Source organism: Myiozetetes cayanensis, unplaced genomic scaffold, assembly GCF_022539395.1.
Source record: "Myiozetetes cayanensis isolate MyiCay16 unplaced genomic scaffold, myiCay2020 scf1, whole genome shotgun sequence".
NCBI classification, from domain to species: domain Eukaryota; kingdom Metazoa; phylum Chordata; class Aves; order Passeriformes; family Tyrannidae; genus Myiozetetes; species Myiozetetes cayanensis.
The window spans coordinates 18,613,224-18,628,572 of NW_026086604.1; the positions used below are offsets into that span (position 1 = coordinate 18,613,224).

The 15,349-nt window shown below is 37.7% G+C and overlaps 1 protein-coding gene across 50 annotated transcripts in view; it reads right to left on the reverse strand.

Moving 5' to 3' along the window:
• The window catches only part of RIMS2 (regulating synaptic membrane exocytosis 2), a 442,383-nt gene that overhangs the window by 241,562 nt on the left and 185,472 nt on the right, over window positions 1–15,349 (reverse strand). For all 50 annotated transcript variants that reach the window (XM_050323983.1, XM_050323815.1, XM_050323785.1 and 47 more), the window contains one exon: window positions 13,506–14,431. In XM_050323983.1, coding sequence (XP_050179940.1) covers window positions 13,506–14,431 — 926 coding nt within the window. The remainder of the gene's footprint in view (window positions 1–13,505; window positions 14,432–15,349) is intronic.

Sequence of the window (15,349 nt, forward strand, 5' to 3'; positions counted from 1 at the left end):
AAGGCTGAAAAGCTGCTTATCTCACAGGGTATCTGTGCACCAGTACAGCCTCCATAGTAACAAGGACACAGGCATAGCAGCTCAGCACAGACTCATCATGTGAATATTTACCCAGGGTCTCAGCAGTTAGCACTCTGCAGCTCCAGCGCTATCAGCACTTTAACTATTGCCCTCGAAACCAGTTCTCATCTGTCAAGATGAGCTGCAGTCGTGCTTTGGACTGCAGTGCAGCCCTATCTTTAGATAAGATATGTGGTTTCAATTTTAGGAAAACAGGAGTACCAAGAGGCTCTCACCTACTCTATCACCTCTCAAGCAGTCATATGCATCATCTTTTATAATTTGCAATTTTGCTTATGATGTTGCCAGTGTTGCTTGAAAGTCATACTATTATTTACTGCTTTGTGCAAATGTGATCCATTAGGCAGCTGAGTTATCTAACAGCTCTGTGTCACTGGACGTGGCTGTCTCATTCCTCTTCTCCGCGCTGCTCCCAGCAGTGTGACTGTGCTCTTTGTGCCAGTTCTGGTAAAAGTGTAACATGCCACAGTAATTCTTCACCTTATTAAGGTGAAAGGAAAGTGTTCATTTTTGCTGCAGTGGTTCAGTTTCATAACAATGTAGTGACTTAAACTGGTTCACTAAAAGTCAGGTAAATAATGGATTTGGTCCAGATCAACAATCATGAGAGAGGATCAGGAATGGGGCTTTCATTTCAGACGACAATGAGCTGTTGGCTCACCACATCTTGCCTTACTGAGCCACACTTCAAAACAAAACCTTGTGCTCTCAGTGTCTTGAAATGAGACACTAGTACTTGGTGACTTTTCAGCTTTTTATGAGGTCTTTAAATCGATTCAGCTGCTCCACTGGCCTGAGTTTCCATGATGATTTTATGCTTTTACAATGAAATTCTGGTGTTGAAGGGATTAATCTTTTATTTTTGCAACACTAAAACCACAAAGCAAATAACAGAAAACCTTTACTTGTACTGAATTACTGAATTATATCTGCGAAGATTTCAACTACTGACCAGCCTTGGCTTTTGTAAAGGATCACAGTGACTGGCTTGAGACAAAGGACATATGTCTGAAAACCAGGAACTTTCAGCCTCAGAAATGTACTTTCTACACTGAAGAGACAAAAGCAACCCATTAAATTGTGCTTGGCTGATTAGTCTGAAGTTCAGATCTAGTTCTGGTGGCCTTCATCAGTGAAAAGCTTTCAAGAACAAATTCAGTTCCTTCAATTCAACAATATGCTAGCTTTAAAAAGTGCTTTTTGTTATAATTTTCTTTTTTAAAGTGTATTAAAATTGCAAGATGAAAGCAGAACATGAAGATTTTCAAAGGAAGTCAGCTTTTAAAAACTCTCAGTATGATCAGAGTTTCAGAACTGAGCTTAGAAAAAAATTACATCCAAATTAGAATACGCAGTAGGAACTGTAAAATTGTAAAATTATTAAAATGATTGGAAAATTAACATTATAAAATCCAATGAAAAATACTGAATGCAGTCACTCCTTAGTTAAACTATTATATCATGTAGTATCTAGACATCTCATACTGTGTCACAAGCCAAGCCTTTCCTTGTTGTTATAGATGTATATAAAAATGGCCTATAAATATGCAAAAGAGTAAATAGTCATGGAAGTTTGTGATGAAAACTTTTATTTGATTCTATTTAGATTATATAACTAATGTCCATATATTTCCATTTTCCAAGTAAACAGATTATATAACTATGAACCTAAAAGATATTCACAATCTAAATGTTCAGAAAGGCAGAAAGTATAAACACTGGAACTATTTCTTACAGAATGTTTCTCTAGAATACCATTGTTCTGAGTACATTTCTATAAGAATTGCTGTTTCAATCTGGTCTAAACTTCAGTGTGTGACACAGATTTTTTTTATGTACGTATTTATTTAGTTCATCTTTTTTTACATATCTCGAAAGAATATCTTAAACTAGAAAATAATGTTGCATGAATACAGGCTACTAAGTTCACTTTTCTATTGAAACAGATGACACATAAACCAGAAGCTCCATTACCACACACTTCATTCACAATCTACTTCTCCATTCTCATAAATACTACTCAAACTTTCCTTGGCAACAAGTTACTTAACCAACAAGGTGAAATGGAGTAATCAGATATACGTGACACTGACAATTTAGGAAGTTAAATATTAACTGAAATAAACTGTATTAAAAGTATCTTCAAATCTGAAAGCCTACTAAGTGCTGCAGCATGATCAATCAAATCATTGCCTAAACCACATGGCTTCAAAAAAAAAGGGGGAAAAAACCTGTAAGTGAACACCTAAAAATTCAGTACAACGAAAAAGAACCACTGACTAATGCAAAGACTTTGATGAGTTACACAAAGCAGTACCAGGCTGCTGTGTAGTAATGGCAAGATTGCCATGGGGAACTCAGTGGAATTTTAGCTTATCTTTCTCCACTTTCCTCTTTCTCTTTTATGCTGCATTGGTTCTGTAAACATCTAACAATGCCCAACCATTGTCACCTAGTAGTTAGGACTAAAAGTCTGAAGACTTGTTTTCTCCTGAACATTATAAGACATCACTACTTTAACAGAAAAGCATGATCATGATACATTTTATGGGAAATATTTTCAGAAGTATGTTATGAATTATTTTTTTAAATGTTTTCACATTTCAAAGCCACACAGAGAACTTTACAACAAAAATAAAGTGATGATTAATAACCAAGAAAAAGCAATGTGGACTAAACATTATTTTTGTTTTCTTTTTTCAATGGTCTTTAACCTTTCCATGACAAATAGGACTAGTTGACTAGAAAAGGTGAAAATGTTAGCATATATGTTAGAATAAAACTTCAGTCTTAAGAAAAATGTAGGTACTTTGTAGTCCAAGGCAAAATAAATTTCTCAACACAACTTTATAACAGGACCACTGAGCACTAATGACTCAATTCTCTTCTCCCAGTTTCATATTTTCTAAATTATCAGAAAAGTCATTATCGTTAAGTCACATTTTTTCTATTTTGCCCCTAAAATTAGGATTTTAGTATCAAAACAGTGGACCATCAGGGGAGAAATCTATTAACTCTCCTCTGAAACTAATGAAAGACACCAAAAACACATTTAAAGGGTTTTAAATATACTTTCAAGAAAATATTACCGTTGAAAAAAGCTATAATTTTCACAAATACGACGAAATCAGGTTCCTAAATCAATAATCAGATTCCTAGGCAGATGGCCTGGTTTTCAAGGCACTCATCATTCAGCATCTGCTCAGGGCTCTGACTGGGAAGATTTCTGCAGGACTGTAGCTGTGACTGTTGGGTTCACTCCTCACACTTGTGCTGTTGCCTTCACCAGAGGACCAGCTCCAATGTTATAGAGCAACTCTTGAACTGCTGTAGCTGAAAGTACAGCCAGACACAGAAGGACAGAGAAACTGGTGCCACTTCACCTATTTCTTTCTAGTGACTAGATTGTGCATTGCAATGGATGAGGCTTGCATGGAGTGAGAACTGTGAAAAGATGAAAAAGATACGTTTTGCTCTGACAAACATATGCTTCCAGCTCTCACCTTCGACAATATTCAGTTTAATGTAAAGCAGCTTCTGTGACTAGCTCAAAGTCCTGAATGGCACATTTAGGAGAGCTTGGAACAGGGCTAAAGGACAGGAACTCAGTTTTCAGGTGAATGACATACATACAGTCCATCCTGCTTACTCCCCCTTCACTTTGTTTTCTCTTTTTCTTCCATACTGATTATCCTATCCTTAATGAAATACACATAAAATAACAACAGAACAAGAAAAACACATTTTTAAAGAAAATGTAAAAAAAAAAAATCAACATATATTTGATAGAATACTCCCAACTAAATAACTATTTTTAATTAATTAAATAAAATAATTTTACAATTCCCATTTAGTTTCTGATAGTTAACTGAAGGAGTAACAAAATTACCTGCATAATCAATTTAAATATGCACTAACATATTATAAAATGACAGTCCAATCTGTGACTGATAATTTGAGTAATTTCTTTACTAGAAAAATCAAAATATGAAGAAAATTATAATTTGAAAAATACATGTATTATAGAGAAGTATTTATATAAATGCCCTGAAAAGTTTAAAGAAAAACTCCATGATGGTTTTTGTTCTATCATTATGTTCCATCATAAAGAACTGAAATGTTTTACACAGAATCCATCAGGTCTTTGTTTTGCCCTTTCTGTGCCAAAATTAATAGCACTTATCCCTGATGCCAGACTTAGTTGACAAGTCCAAATTTCTAACTTATTTAAACTGAAAGAGTAATTTGAAATAAGTAGGACAGTTTGGATAAGACAAGAATTACCTACATAGGAAGCCTTGCATTTTTCAGGATGAAACCCTTTCTAGCCGTGTTTGTACAGGAATTTCTTTCATTGTTATTAAAAGGCTAATGAATATTTATTGATTTTTTACAGCAAATATTCCGCTGCCAAGATGTGAAAGGATAATGGGAAATTATCTTGAAATGATATCACAAGTTTCTTTGATTTACTCTTTAAATTTGGAAAAGATTTTTTTAAAAAGTTTGCAGAGAAACAATAATCCTTTTTATGACATTTAAGAGTGGTCACCCAAATAATTCGATGGTTTACAGCTTCGACTGAAAAAGAAACATCTTTGCCTTCAGAATAGAAAATTTTCACAATTTTCAGGGCAATTGTAGTTAGAGTTAAAAATATACACTGAAGACGGGATCCAATGATAAAAATTTTTCCCAAGTTAAAATTGCCAAAAATGGTGTCTCATTAACAATAAACTTAATCTTATCTGGAATCATAGATAACTATGAAAATTGCACTAAAATATTTTAATAATAATTTATTGTTCTTCTGTTGCAGTATACTAGGAGATAATTAATCTTGTGCCCAGACAACATTTCTGCTATAGTCATAGTTCCAGTAAAATCCCAGAGTAAAAGGAAACATGATTAAAGAATTACAGTTTTAATGATTTGTGTACATTTGTATGCAGAAGGTTCAGACTGTAATTTAGTAAAGATTTTAATCAATAAAATTGAATATTAGACTTTTTTGGTTGAATCAAAGCACTAACTATGAAATTATTCCTGTTCATTTACTTATGATAAAATATTCTGTCTTCTCTGATTATCATATAAAAATATTTCTTCTTCCTTACTTCAGCAAATCCCTATCTATCCACAGATTCTGACAAGGCATAATCTGTTACACACCATCTTTTCAGCATGTATTATGGTATCTTAGAGGACAATCATTACAATTTTATCAGGAAGCTTCAAATGTTAATATTTACCATCTTTTTGCCTAATTAGAATTACCCCATAAAAGTTTCCTGGCTTTATGCAGTGTGTACCTGCCCAAATGCTTCTGCCAGGTGGAGTGATAATAAGGATGTGAATATGCAGCCAAGAACTGGGAAAAAGCAGGGCTTTTCTATGAGAGATAATATTGTCTTATGCCAAGTTTAAATTACTGCAAATTTAAAATATTATAAAGTAGATTCCTCTAAATGCTGCAGAAAAATCACACCCCTTTCATTTATCTTCTAAGGAATATAGAAGTGCTAAGTAGAAGAAGGTTTGGCAACAATTCAAAAAAACGTTCTCTGCAACTTGAATCATTCTAGTTCTGTTCTCATCTATGTGCTTGCGAAAAATATTTTTCTAGAAAAGATATCATAGCCAATACTAACATTTTAAAGTAAGATAATTCTCATTCAATGTTGTAAGTACGTCAGAAGCAGTGACGTCTATTGCTTTAACATATAAGGACAAAAATGCAATATTTCTTATCTCTCAATATTTCTTATCTCTCAATATTTCTTATATTTACACTTAAAATGGAGGCAGTTCATAGGAGAAAGGGTAAAAAAAATAGAATAATAGAATTCTGAATTTTTAATAAAATCCTTTTAATGTTAAAGCTGCATTTGCCCTACATAAGTTATAGAGGTCTCTATGAAAAAATATTTACTTATAAACACAAAAGAAATCTCCTGCACTCCAATATTAAGTGAAATAACAAAAAGAAAATTTATCACTCATGCAAATCTTGGTTTTAATAAAACATGTCAAACCTTTCAGTATTTTAAATAATCAATCATTCTTCTTCAAAATTTTATTTGAATTCTAAGGTATTTCTATACTGAAACTGTGTGCAGTTTCCATGCCTTTTTGTTCAAGTGCTGCAGATCATTCCTGAATTTTTGCCTTCTAGTGTAATTTGTTCCACAGAAGTTAGACTTTCAGGAACTCTTTAACCTGAATGAAGCAAATTTTAGAAACAATGGCCTCATTCTGATCTAATTTAGCTCAGTGTAACTTTGAAGGCAAAGTTGTTGAAAATGTATGAAACTGGCACAAGTAAGATTGAAATCAGGTCCCCTCTCTCTCTGACTTTAAAGGCGAGAGCACTGTGACGGAATCCCACTTGCTTGGCATCTCTGCTCATGTAAGACATGCACTGTTCTTGCAGTAGCACTCAGGAAATGCGCTTCCTGCTCCTCACACCATGAGCTACCATACTTTTTTTAACTTGTGACAAGTATATTGTTTCCAAATAGACTTTATTCTCTGTCAAAACCCAAACTGTATCTCTACCAGATTGGTTTCTGTACTGCAATAAACAAGTGGGTCCTGCAAGCTGTTCCAGACATGAGGATATTTTAACTTTGATCATGAAAAAGTGCAGTTATTCATATGTTTGTAGATGACCATAACACTGCCAATGGAAGGCTATATATCTATGTTTTCAATATACTTAGTGACAAAGAACAGTGTATTAACACCTTGTCCTGCATACACACATTTCTGCTCACACAACCTGCGCTCTGCGGCTTTCAATCAGCAACACAAGGATGTCGAAGATTTTAAGATCACTGGAGCCTACCTATCCATATGTTGTGTTGGGAGCATTGGTCAACAGCTGGCTGAATATGAGCTGGCAGCATGCCCAGGTGACTAAGAAGGCCAGTCACACCCTGGTTAGTGTCAGAAATAGTGTGCCCAGAAACACCAGAGCAGTGATTGTCCTCCCTGTACTTGGCACTGGTGAGGCCTCACTTCAACTACTGTGTTCAGTTTTAGGCCCATCGCTACCAGAAAGATATTAAGGTGCTGGACCATGCCCAGAGAAGGGCAACAAAAACTGGTGAAGGGTCTGGAGCACAAGTCTGATGAGGAGTGGCTGAGGGAGCTGAGGGTGTTTAGAATGGAGAAAAGGAGCCTCAGGGGTGGCCTTATTGCTCTCTACAACTCCCTGAGAGGAGGCCAAAGACAGGTGAGGGTCAGTCTCTTCTCCCAGGTAACAAGCAATAGGATGAGAGGAAATGGTCTCACGTTGTGGTAGGGGCACAGTTTACATTGGATATTAGGAAAAAATTCTTCACTGAAAGGGTTGTCAAACTCTGGAACAGGCTGCCAGGGAACTAGTTGAGTCACTGTTCCTGAAGACATTTAAAAGACATGTGGATGTGACACTTAAGGGATATGGTTTAGTGGTGAATGTGTCACTGCTAAGTTGGATGTTATCTCAAGGATCTCTACCAATCTACATGTTTCTGTGTTTCTCTACATATGAGTTTCCTTGATAAAAGAAGCAGGCATCCATCTAGCTATCGTGTTTTAATAAAAGAATAGTGAAAGCAAACACTAAACTTAAGAACTGCACCTCTGACAAAACACAAACACATTTGCCTTTCCCATCACAGATTCCACCCACATCAGATGTCAGCCACCATTTGTGCAGATACCTCTCACAGGGTGCTCTGAAAGGTGGCTGGGAGCATGCTATGTGCGTATGCCTGAATTGTTTACCACCATTTGAAAATCTAACATGTCCTACTTTATATTTAGAATAAATTATAGCAGTATTTAGAGCTATCTTGCACCTGGATTTCCTTGAGTGAATTCTCTTTTCCCATGTAGAGGTTGTCTCTTGCTGGAATACTGGAGTTTGAGAGATTTGTAAAGGACTCTAGGACATCTATGACCCTCAAATATTTGGGTAAGGTGCAGAAGGAACCCAGCTCCAGTGCAGGTCACCTCTCTGGTGCCTGCACTCTGAGTGGGGGTATGACAACCCCAGGGACCACTAGCTTTCCTGAGAGGCCGTGGTAAGTCTCTTCAGATTGGTCCTTCGGTGGACTGCAGGAGCGACAGTATTGCCACAAGAAACACATGGGCAGTGGTACTGTTTGATTTTCTAAATCTACCTGCTAAAGCCTGTGGACACAGAGAACAAGCCTGTAGCACTCTGCTTAACATCTGCTTCGTGCTGGCTGACAAATTATAGCGGCCCTTTCAAACCTCCCTTGGGGCCTATTCCTTACAATTGCACTGGCAAACATCTAACTGAAAGTACAAACAAAAAATACACTCACATTCCCTCTCAATAAAAGACACTTAAATTGGACAAGCAATATAGAAAGCTTGGCCTAACTTGCACAGCACAAACCCCAGCTTTATTTGGAGCTCTGTAGGTGACATAGTTCAATGTCCACTTTACTGCAATTAGCACCACAACTGTTCTTGCTGTATAAACCATGTTTCTTAGAACCTTGGAACTGAACCATGTAAACTGAGATGGTTTTGAGAAAGAACTAGTGACTTGAACAGTCTAGAACATTTATTAATACATCATTATGATCTCCAGGTTTAATGATGGAGGATCGATTTTACTGCCACTTAAAATTTACAAATTCTTAAAAGCACTGGCATTTCAAGAATTGCTTTTCTCTAAAATTTTAAGCAATTTTGATCTTTCAGTGGTAGGGGACATAGCAATATACCTAATATTTTGGTCCAAAACATATAGTCACCTTCTGATTTTTTTTTCTCTCAAAGTGTATTTCCTAAGACAGGCAGGGAATCCTGCAGTGGAGATGCAGCCTTGAACCATCTGATATACTGATCTCCAGGACTGGCAACAAGTATTACAAATGACACTATCTTTACAGCTTCAGAAGCCTGGTATTCACAGCAAGAGTAAAGAAGGGTCCCTTAGATAATGTGGAAAAAATTTTGGAAGCTTCAGAATAATCTGAACAGCATAATAAGCAAGAATTGTTCATCCTATGCACAGAAAAAGGCAGAGGCTATCTGGTAAATTGGTATTCAGTTGTACCACTAAGGACAGTTTCAACCTGTATGAAGAGCTGCACAAAATTCAGCCTGCAAAATATGTCTAATTCTGACACAACTTAAGTTTCAGGTAAACACATTTATAATCTCAGCTATGTCCATTTAACACTGTTACCATACATATTTCCTGAGCTTTTAAAGAACGAACTGGTCTGTCACACCATTTCTTCTCACTGTGGTCTTACACTTCCCATCTCACCAAACACCCTCTCAGCACTTCAGGCCAATGCTGCCAGGTTCACATTCCTTGCTCAGGAGTTCCAGTCCCTCTTTGCAAAAAATCCCAAGCCAAGTTTAGCCCTCCTGCTCTTCTCTCTGAATGCCCTTTTCCCAGCCAACCAATCTCCCCCAAAATGCTGATTCTGCTTCTCAGAATTCTCTAACCTACCCTTCAGGAAGCTCCTTTTCACCTTACCAATTATCTTTATCAGCCTGATTTCCTTCACTCTATCTGCATTTCCCAAACTACAGGTCACAGGTTTTGCCTACTAGATCTACCAGCTTTGCTCTTCCTTCTTCTCCTACAGCCTCGGTTTCCATATCAATCCACCAGTTTCCAGACATCTAATGACATTTTGTTTTGCCATTCCTAAACTTCTTTCCCTTATCTGCTTCTCCTCCTGAAGCCTCCTGACTCCCATTCCAATATGCCAGTTCTCAGCCTGGCATATGACCTGAATATCCTGGTCCAAATATATTTGTATAACAAAAACTATGCAGTATCTTAAGAATCTTCTTTTCTGCAGTTGAACCTCCATCTACAACAATTCTTTGCCATGCTTGTGTTTCACATGACTGTCTATGGGGTAACCAAGTCCTGTCAGGGTGTTCATCACCTTTCTCTGCTCACAGTTTCCCTTGTCCCCCATAGAGGAGGCAGGAACATTCCAAGGCAATGGTTTCTTTGGTCATCACTAGAAACATGAAGAAAAAAAATTTTGCCTTGTCCCTTTCCTGAAAAAAATTAATTACATTTTTAAAAATCAAGGAAATTTTACCTTGAGGTAGACAGCTATTGAAATGAGATCAGACCTAAATCTTGAAAGTCACAGGCATTCAGCAATAATGGATGCTCTTCCCAGAGCTCTTAATCCAGCAGCTGGTACCTGTCTGCATTGAACTCACAGAACCAAATGTCTATCTTGATTTTATATGCATATATATGTTCCAACTTATGTATGTAATGACCCTTTTCCTTTTGAAGATAAGGTTAAAAGGAAAGCTTTCAGTCCTTTGAAGAGCATATGACTATATTTTTTTCCTATATTTTTGGAAAAATCACAGTTTTCAGACTAGTTTCTTAAAATCAGTGTTAGGGCCTTGTACAATCTCTGATGTAAATCAGTGAACACCTGTTCCTGCAGCTAAGGCCCAGACTGCTCCACACAGCAGAGTAGTCGTTAATATTTATTTGCAGAATCTACAAAAAAATATAGGTACTCCACAGAGAAAGAGATGGAGAAAACATTATTCTGCTCTTTTTGGAGAGCTCATTATTACTGCATCCAAATTCTCAAGCTAACATTGCCACCCTTCATCACTCTAAAGCCAAATGTTTTATATTTAACATTTTATCTTCAGCCAAACAGACTTTGTATGTGACTTAAAAGGACATCTCAGAAATCCTCACATCTAGGGCACTTTCAAAGGCCAGAAAGCAACTAATTTGGGGGGAGGAGAAACTAATTTTTATGGATGTGTTTAAAATAATTAATTTCATTTTATTAATTATGGATACAGTGTACTGCCATACAAGGAAGACTGATGGTGTTTTATGTGTTGGATTCCATTGGGTGGTATTCACATATAAATCACTTGCTTGCAGGGACTCTGAATGCAGGCTGGTTTACACGCTAAGAGTGATTCATGGAAACAAAAAGAATGAGGCAGAACTTTCTGCATCTACCTATAGCAGCGGGGAAGTCTGGATCTAGGTAGTGAGACCCACTCCTCCTCATCCTAGAAGATCTCTTCTGCCTAGCAGAAGCCAAATCTTCCCAATTTCACTTGAACACTTTTCTGGAGCTTCCACTCCAGGGGTTAAAGAGCAGGGGAGAAGTAGGAATGGGTCTGAGGATATTGTTTACTTCTGGGATGAGTGCCTGTGCCTCCCTGCCCAGGAGCCCTCAGCTCAGGCTGGAAGCAGGCACAGCCAGAAGCAGTCAGATGGCTTCCCCAGTTCAAGCAGTTGCTCTCATCCTTCATGAAAAAGCAAGGCTGTTCTCCACACTGGTTCCAGCCACAGGCCACCACTGGGCCACACTGACACAGTTATGCTCTGTGTGTCATGACGAAGCGCTTACAGTAGCTCAGTCAAGATTAACAGTCTGGTGCAGTTCTGGGACCAGGGTCAAAGGTGTCCCTATCCCAGAATGGCACTCAGCTTTTATGGATTTTTCAGGCAGGCAGAGCAGAAGTAGCAGTAAAAAGTCCAAGGGCAATTAAGGAGAGACTTCAAGGCCTTGGGGTGACTCGTTAAGGGATCAAGTGATCTTCTCCTCTATCCTTCCAGTTCTAGGAAACGGTGAGGAAAGAGAGGAAGATTTCTTTCAGATCAGTACCTGACTCCGACACTGGTGCCACCAGCAGAATTTTGAGGGTTTTTGATCATGTTTACATTTCACAGGACACCAGTCCTGCTGACAACAAATGGGGGTTGCCTGTCTCAAAAGAGGAAAAGGATCTTTGGGCAGATCTCAGCAGGGCTTGTTGAGAAATCTTTAAACTAGGGCTGAAGGGGAACAGGAATAAAAGTAGGCTTGCTACAGGTAAGCCTTGGGGGCAACACACCAATGCCTGAGGGACATTGTGCTAGTGAGGTCCTTCAGTCTGCTGTCTCAGTGATGGCAGGGGATGGAGATTCCACGCAGTAGCAAGGACACAAGGTTTATTGATGTGTTAGAAACCATGGAAGTGCTAGATTAATGGTTGAACTCAATAATCTTACAGACCTTTTCCAATCTAAAAAATTCCATGCCTTCATAATCTTAAATGTGTATTTTTTGTATGTTATGTGTACAAAAAATATATAATTTGTATATTATCCTGTATATTATATTTCCTATGCTGGAGTGCCATAAATAAACACTTTTTTACTACTTCCCATATATTCTTTGGTCCTATTTTACTCAAGGTTGCTTCTAACAACAAAATCATGAACACCATAAAGTTGGTACAAGTTTTTTTTACTTATCAGGAAGACTAAGGAGGTCAAGGTTTCAGCACAGCTGTTTCACATAAGTCCATGTAACTGTCTACTACTTCGACCTGGGTGAAATTTTCTTCCATTCTACACTACCTGTTCCTTACTTATCAGACCACGGTTACTGACATTGACACATGAAAACTCAGACTTATTTCACTAACTCTAATTAATTACTTGCTTCAGAACCTATTTGATAGCAATATTAATAATATATAGTAACAAATCTTCTATTCTCAATCCATAACAGCAGAAGACCACTCGGGAGAAGTAGTAAACGTTCACTAGCATAAGAGTAATAACTCATAAAAGGTTATAACTAATGTACTGTAGACCAACAACATACACAAAAATTAACTAATAACATTGAGTTTAAACTGATTGTCTCCAATACTTTCATATTTAAATCATGCATTACCTTTGTATAGGTTCATCATTTCAATCAATCTTAGCTTTTCTTTCTGACAGTGGAATAACTCCAACACTAATCCTAAAACGTACTAAGCCAAAAAGCACCATAGCACCAGAAGAAAAAGAAACCTCCATTGGTATAAACCACATCAGTAATTTCAAGTTTGTTTCAAAACTTGAATGGCTTAACTTTACACACACAGGTCTTATTGTAGATCAGACACTCTTCAACCTGCAGCAGGCAGCATGACACTGGCATAAGGTCTGCATTATGTGCTCTGGTTAATTTAACAAAAATGCGGTCATGCACCCACACTTGATCCAGACCAAATATGCACTGATTGTGATCCAGGAGCACGCAAATCTGGTATTAATGAACACAAAACCACAGCCTTATATGACAGACCAGCCCTAGATGCTTTGCAGATTTCATTGTCAGGTTTTTCAGTAGGCATGCTTTTTCCTTTAACATAACCTAATGCTTCGAGTAGCTGTGATGTTCTTTTGCATGTAAATCATTGACTTTAGATCTAAGTAAATGAAACACAAAATCAGAAAAAAAAACAACTCCCATCACAACAAAATTTGAGTCATCTGTGAAGGGCGGTAGATAAGTGGTGGGAATCAATTTAAACAGGTAAAATAAATATACAATGTAATAGAAACTAAATCACATCTACATACTGAAACAATCAAAAATTAGAAATCTTACCTTTTTCACTAACACTTTCACTTTCAATCTCTACATCGTCACAGCTTGTATATTCTGGAGTGGATGCCAATTCTTCTTCTGAGCTACTTAATGAAACCTGGCGCATTTTACCTCCCTTTTTTGTTTTATGGGGCTTTGGTGGGGGAGGTCTGATAGATTCAGACTGGTCTGAGCTAAGTGAATCATTTCGTAACATGGTCTCCATTTTTTCCCGTTTTGTTTTCCGTACAGCAGAATTGGGATCCAAATGGTGCTGTTTCCTTAATGAATCAGAGCGCCTCATGTCTGGTCTTTCCAGAGGAATTGGACTCCTCCTAGGTGTAGGAGGGCTATGATTTGTGGTCCTCTGACGATTGGGACTTGGCCCCTGAGCCTCTCGAGTTCTTTCCATAGAGTATGAACGTTGGTTTTCCATGGCAGCCCTGCGCTCAGACACCGACCTTTGTCTTGACGGCCGTTCCATCCTGAGCATAGACATCCTAGAATCCTCCAACTCTGTATTTGCCAATGAGACATCACTATGCCTCCGTTCATGGCGTGCTCGGGACACTTCAGCATGGATACGCATTTGTTCCTCATATGGTTGTGGCTTGACTGGATAACGAGCCAAATTAGGGTCACTTCGGTATCGTGCCTGGTATTCCTCTTCTCTCCGCTGCCTTTCATATTCTTCCCTGTTTTGTGCATCTTCTTCTTCTACCGAATACTCCTTGGAACGCCTGCGGCTCCTTCTGTTGGAATCCCTATAATCACCCAGTTCAGGTTCTTCATATAACTGAGGCCCACGCTGTGACCGTCTATCTGAATAATCTGATGGTGACCTGGGCATCGCACTGTCTGATGTAGCATACTGTGAATATTCGTCTCGCTCGTCCCTTTGGTCGTATCTTCTGTTCTGTTCTCTTGATATTGATGGGCTTCTTTTCCTAAATAATCATGGCAAGAAAGCAGAAAAAGAATTCTGTCAATACTTTATGCAGCACAAATATACCGTTAATGCTAATTAAATGATAGAATGATTTCATTGCATTTCTTTGTGAATGCGCTGTCACACTTTCTGTACTAAATCAAAGAAAGCATGTCATGCTGCAAATCTGCTTCTGATGCACAGCTTAAACTAAAACAACTTTGAAGGAAAAATGCTAATACAACGTTATAAAATATAGAATACAAATACTTATGCTACTTTGTAGTCATAAGTGCTTTACAAGTACCAGCATTTTATTAATCCTTTGTAATCATTTTACAGTGATATAACTTGACCATATCCTTCTATTTCATAGGGCTTTATAATCACCATAGAAATTAAGGTTAGAAGGGTCATTCAGTTACTCTGCTGTTTTAGCAGCCATTATCGCTCAAAACCACACACTTCCATTCCCACAGAACTATAATGTGTGCAAGGGCAGAAAACAGACAAAGATCCAATGGCCGCACTTGTCTAAATCAGATGAACTCAGAAGTCCTGAACTCAGAAAACAAACCACTTTTTTGTGCTGTATAGAAGGGAAAGCACTTAAAAGTACTGTCTGAGTTGACAAAAGAATCCTTCCCATCTTTACGGGGATGGTAATAGTATTAGCCCAAGCATTTGAGCAAGACACATCAGAATACCAGAATGGAGTTCCTGTACCACAGAAAGCATGGGCTCTTTGTCATAGACACCATCTGGTCATAGACAACACATGAGGTTCCGAGGACAGTGGAAAAAGAATTATCACAATATTCTTTCCTGACACTGACAAATGATAGATTGAAGCATTTGATTCTTTCATATGTATTATTTTAGTAAAGGAATATTATTTTAGTTTCTGGAATATGTCATGAATGTTATGTGTTCTCTT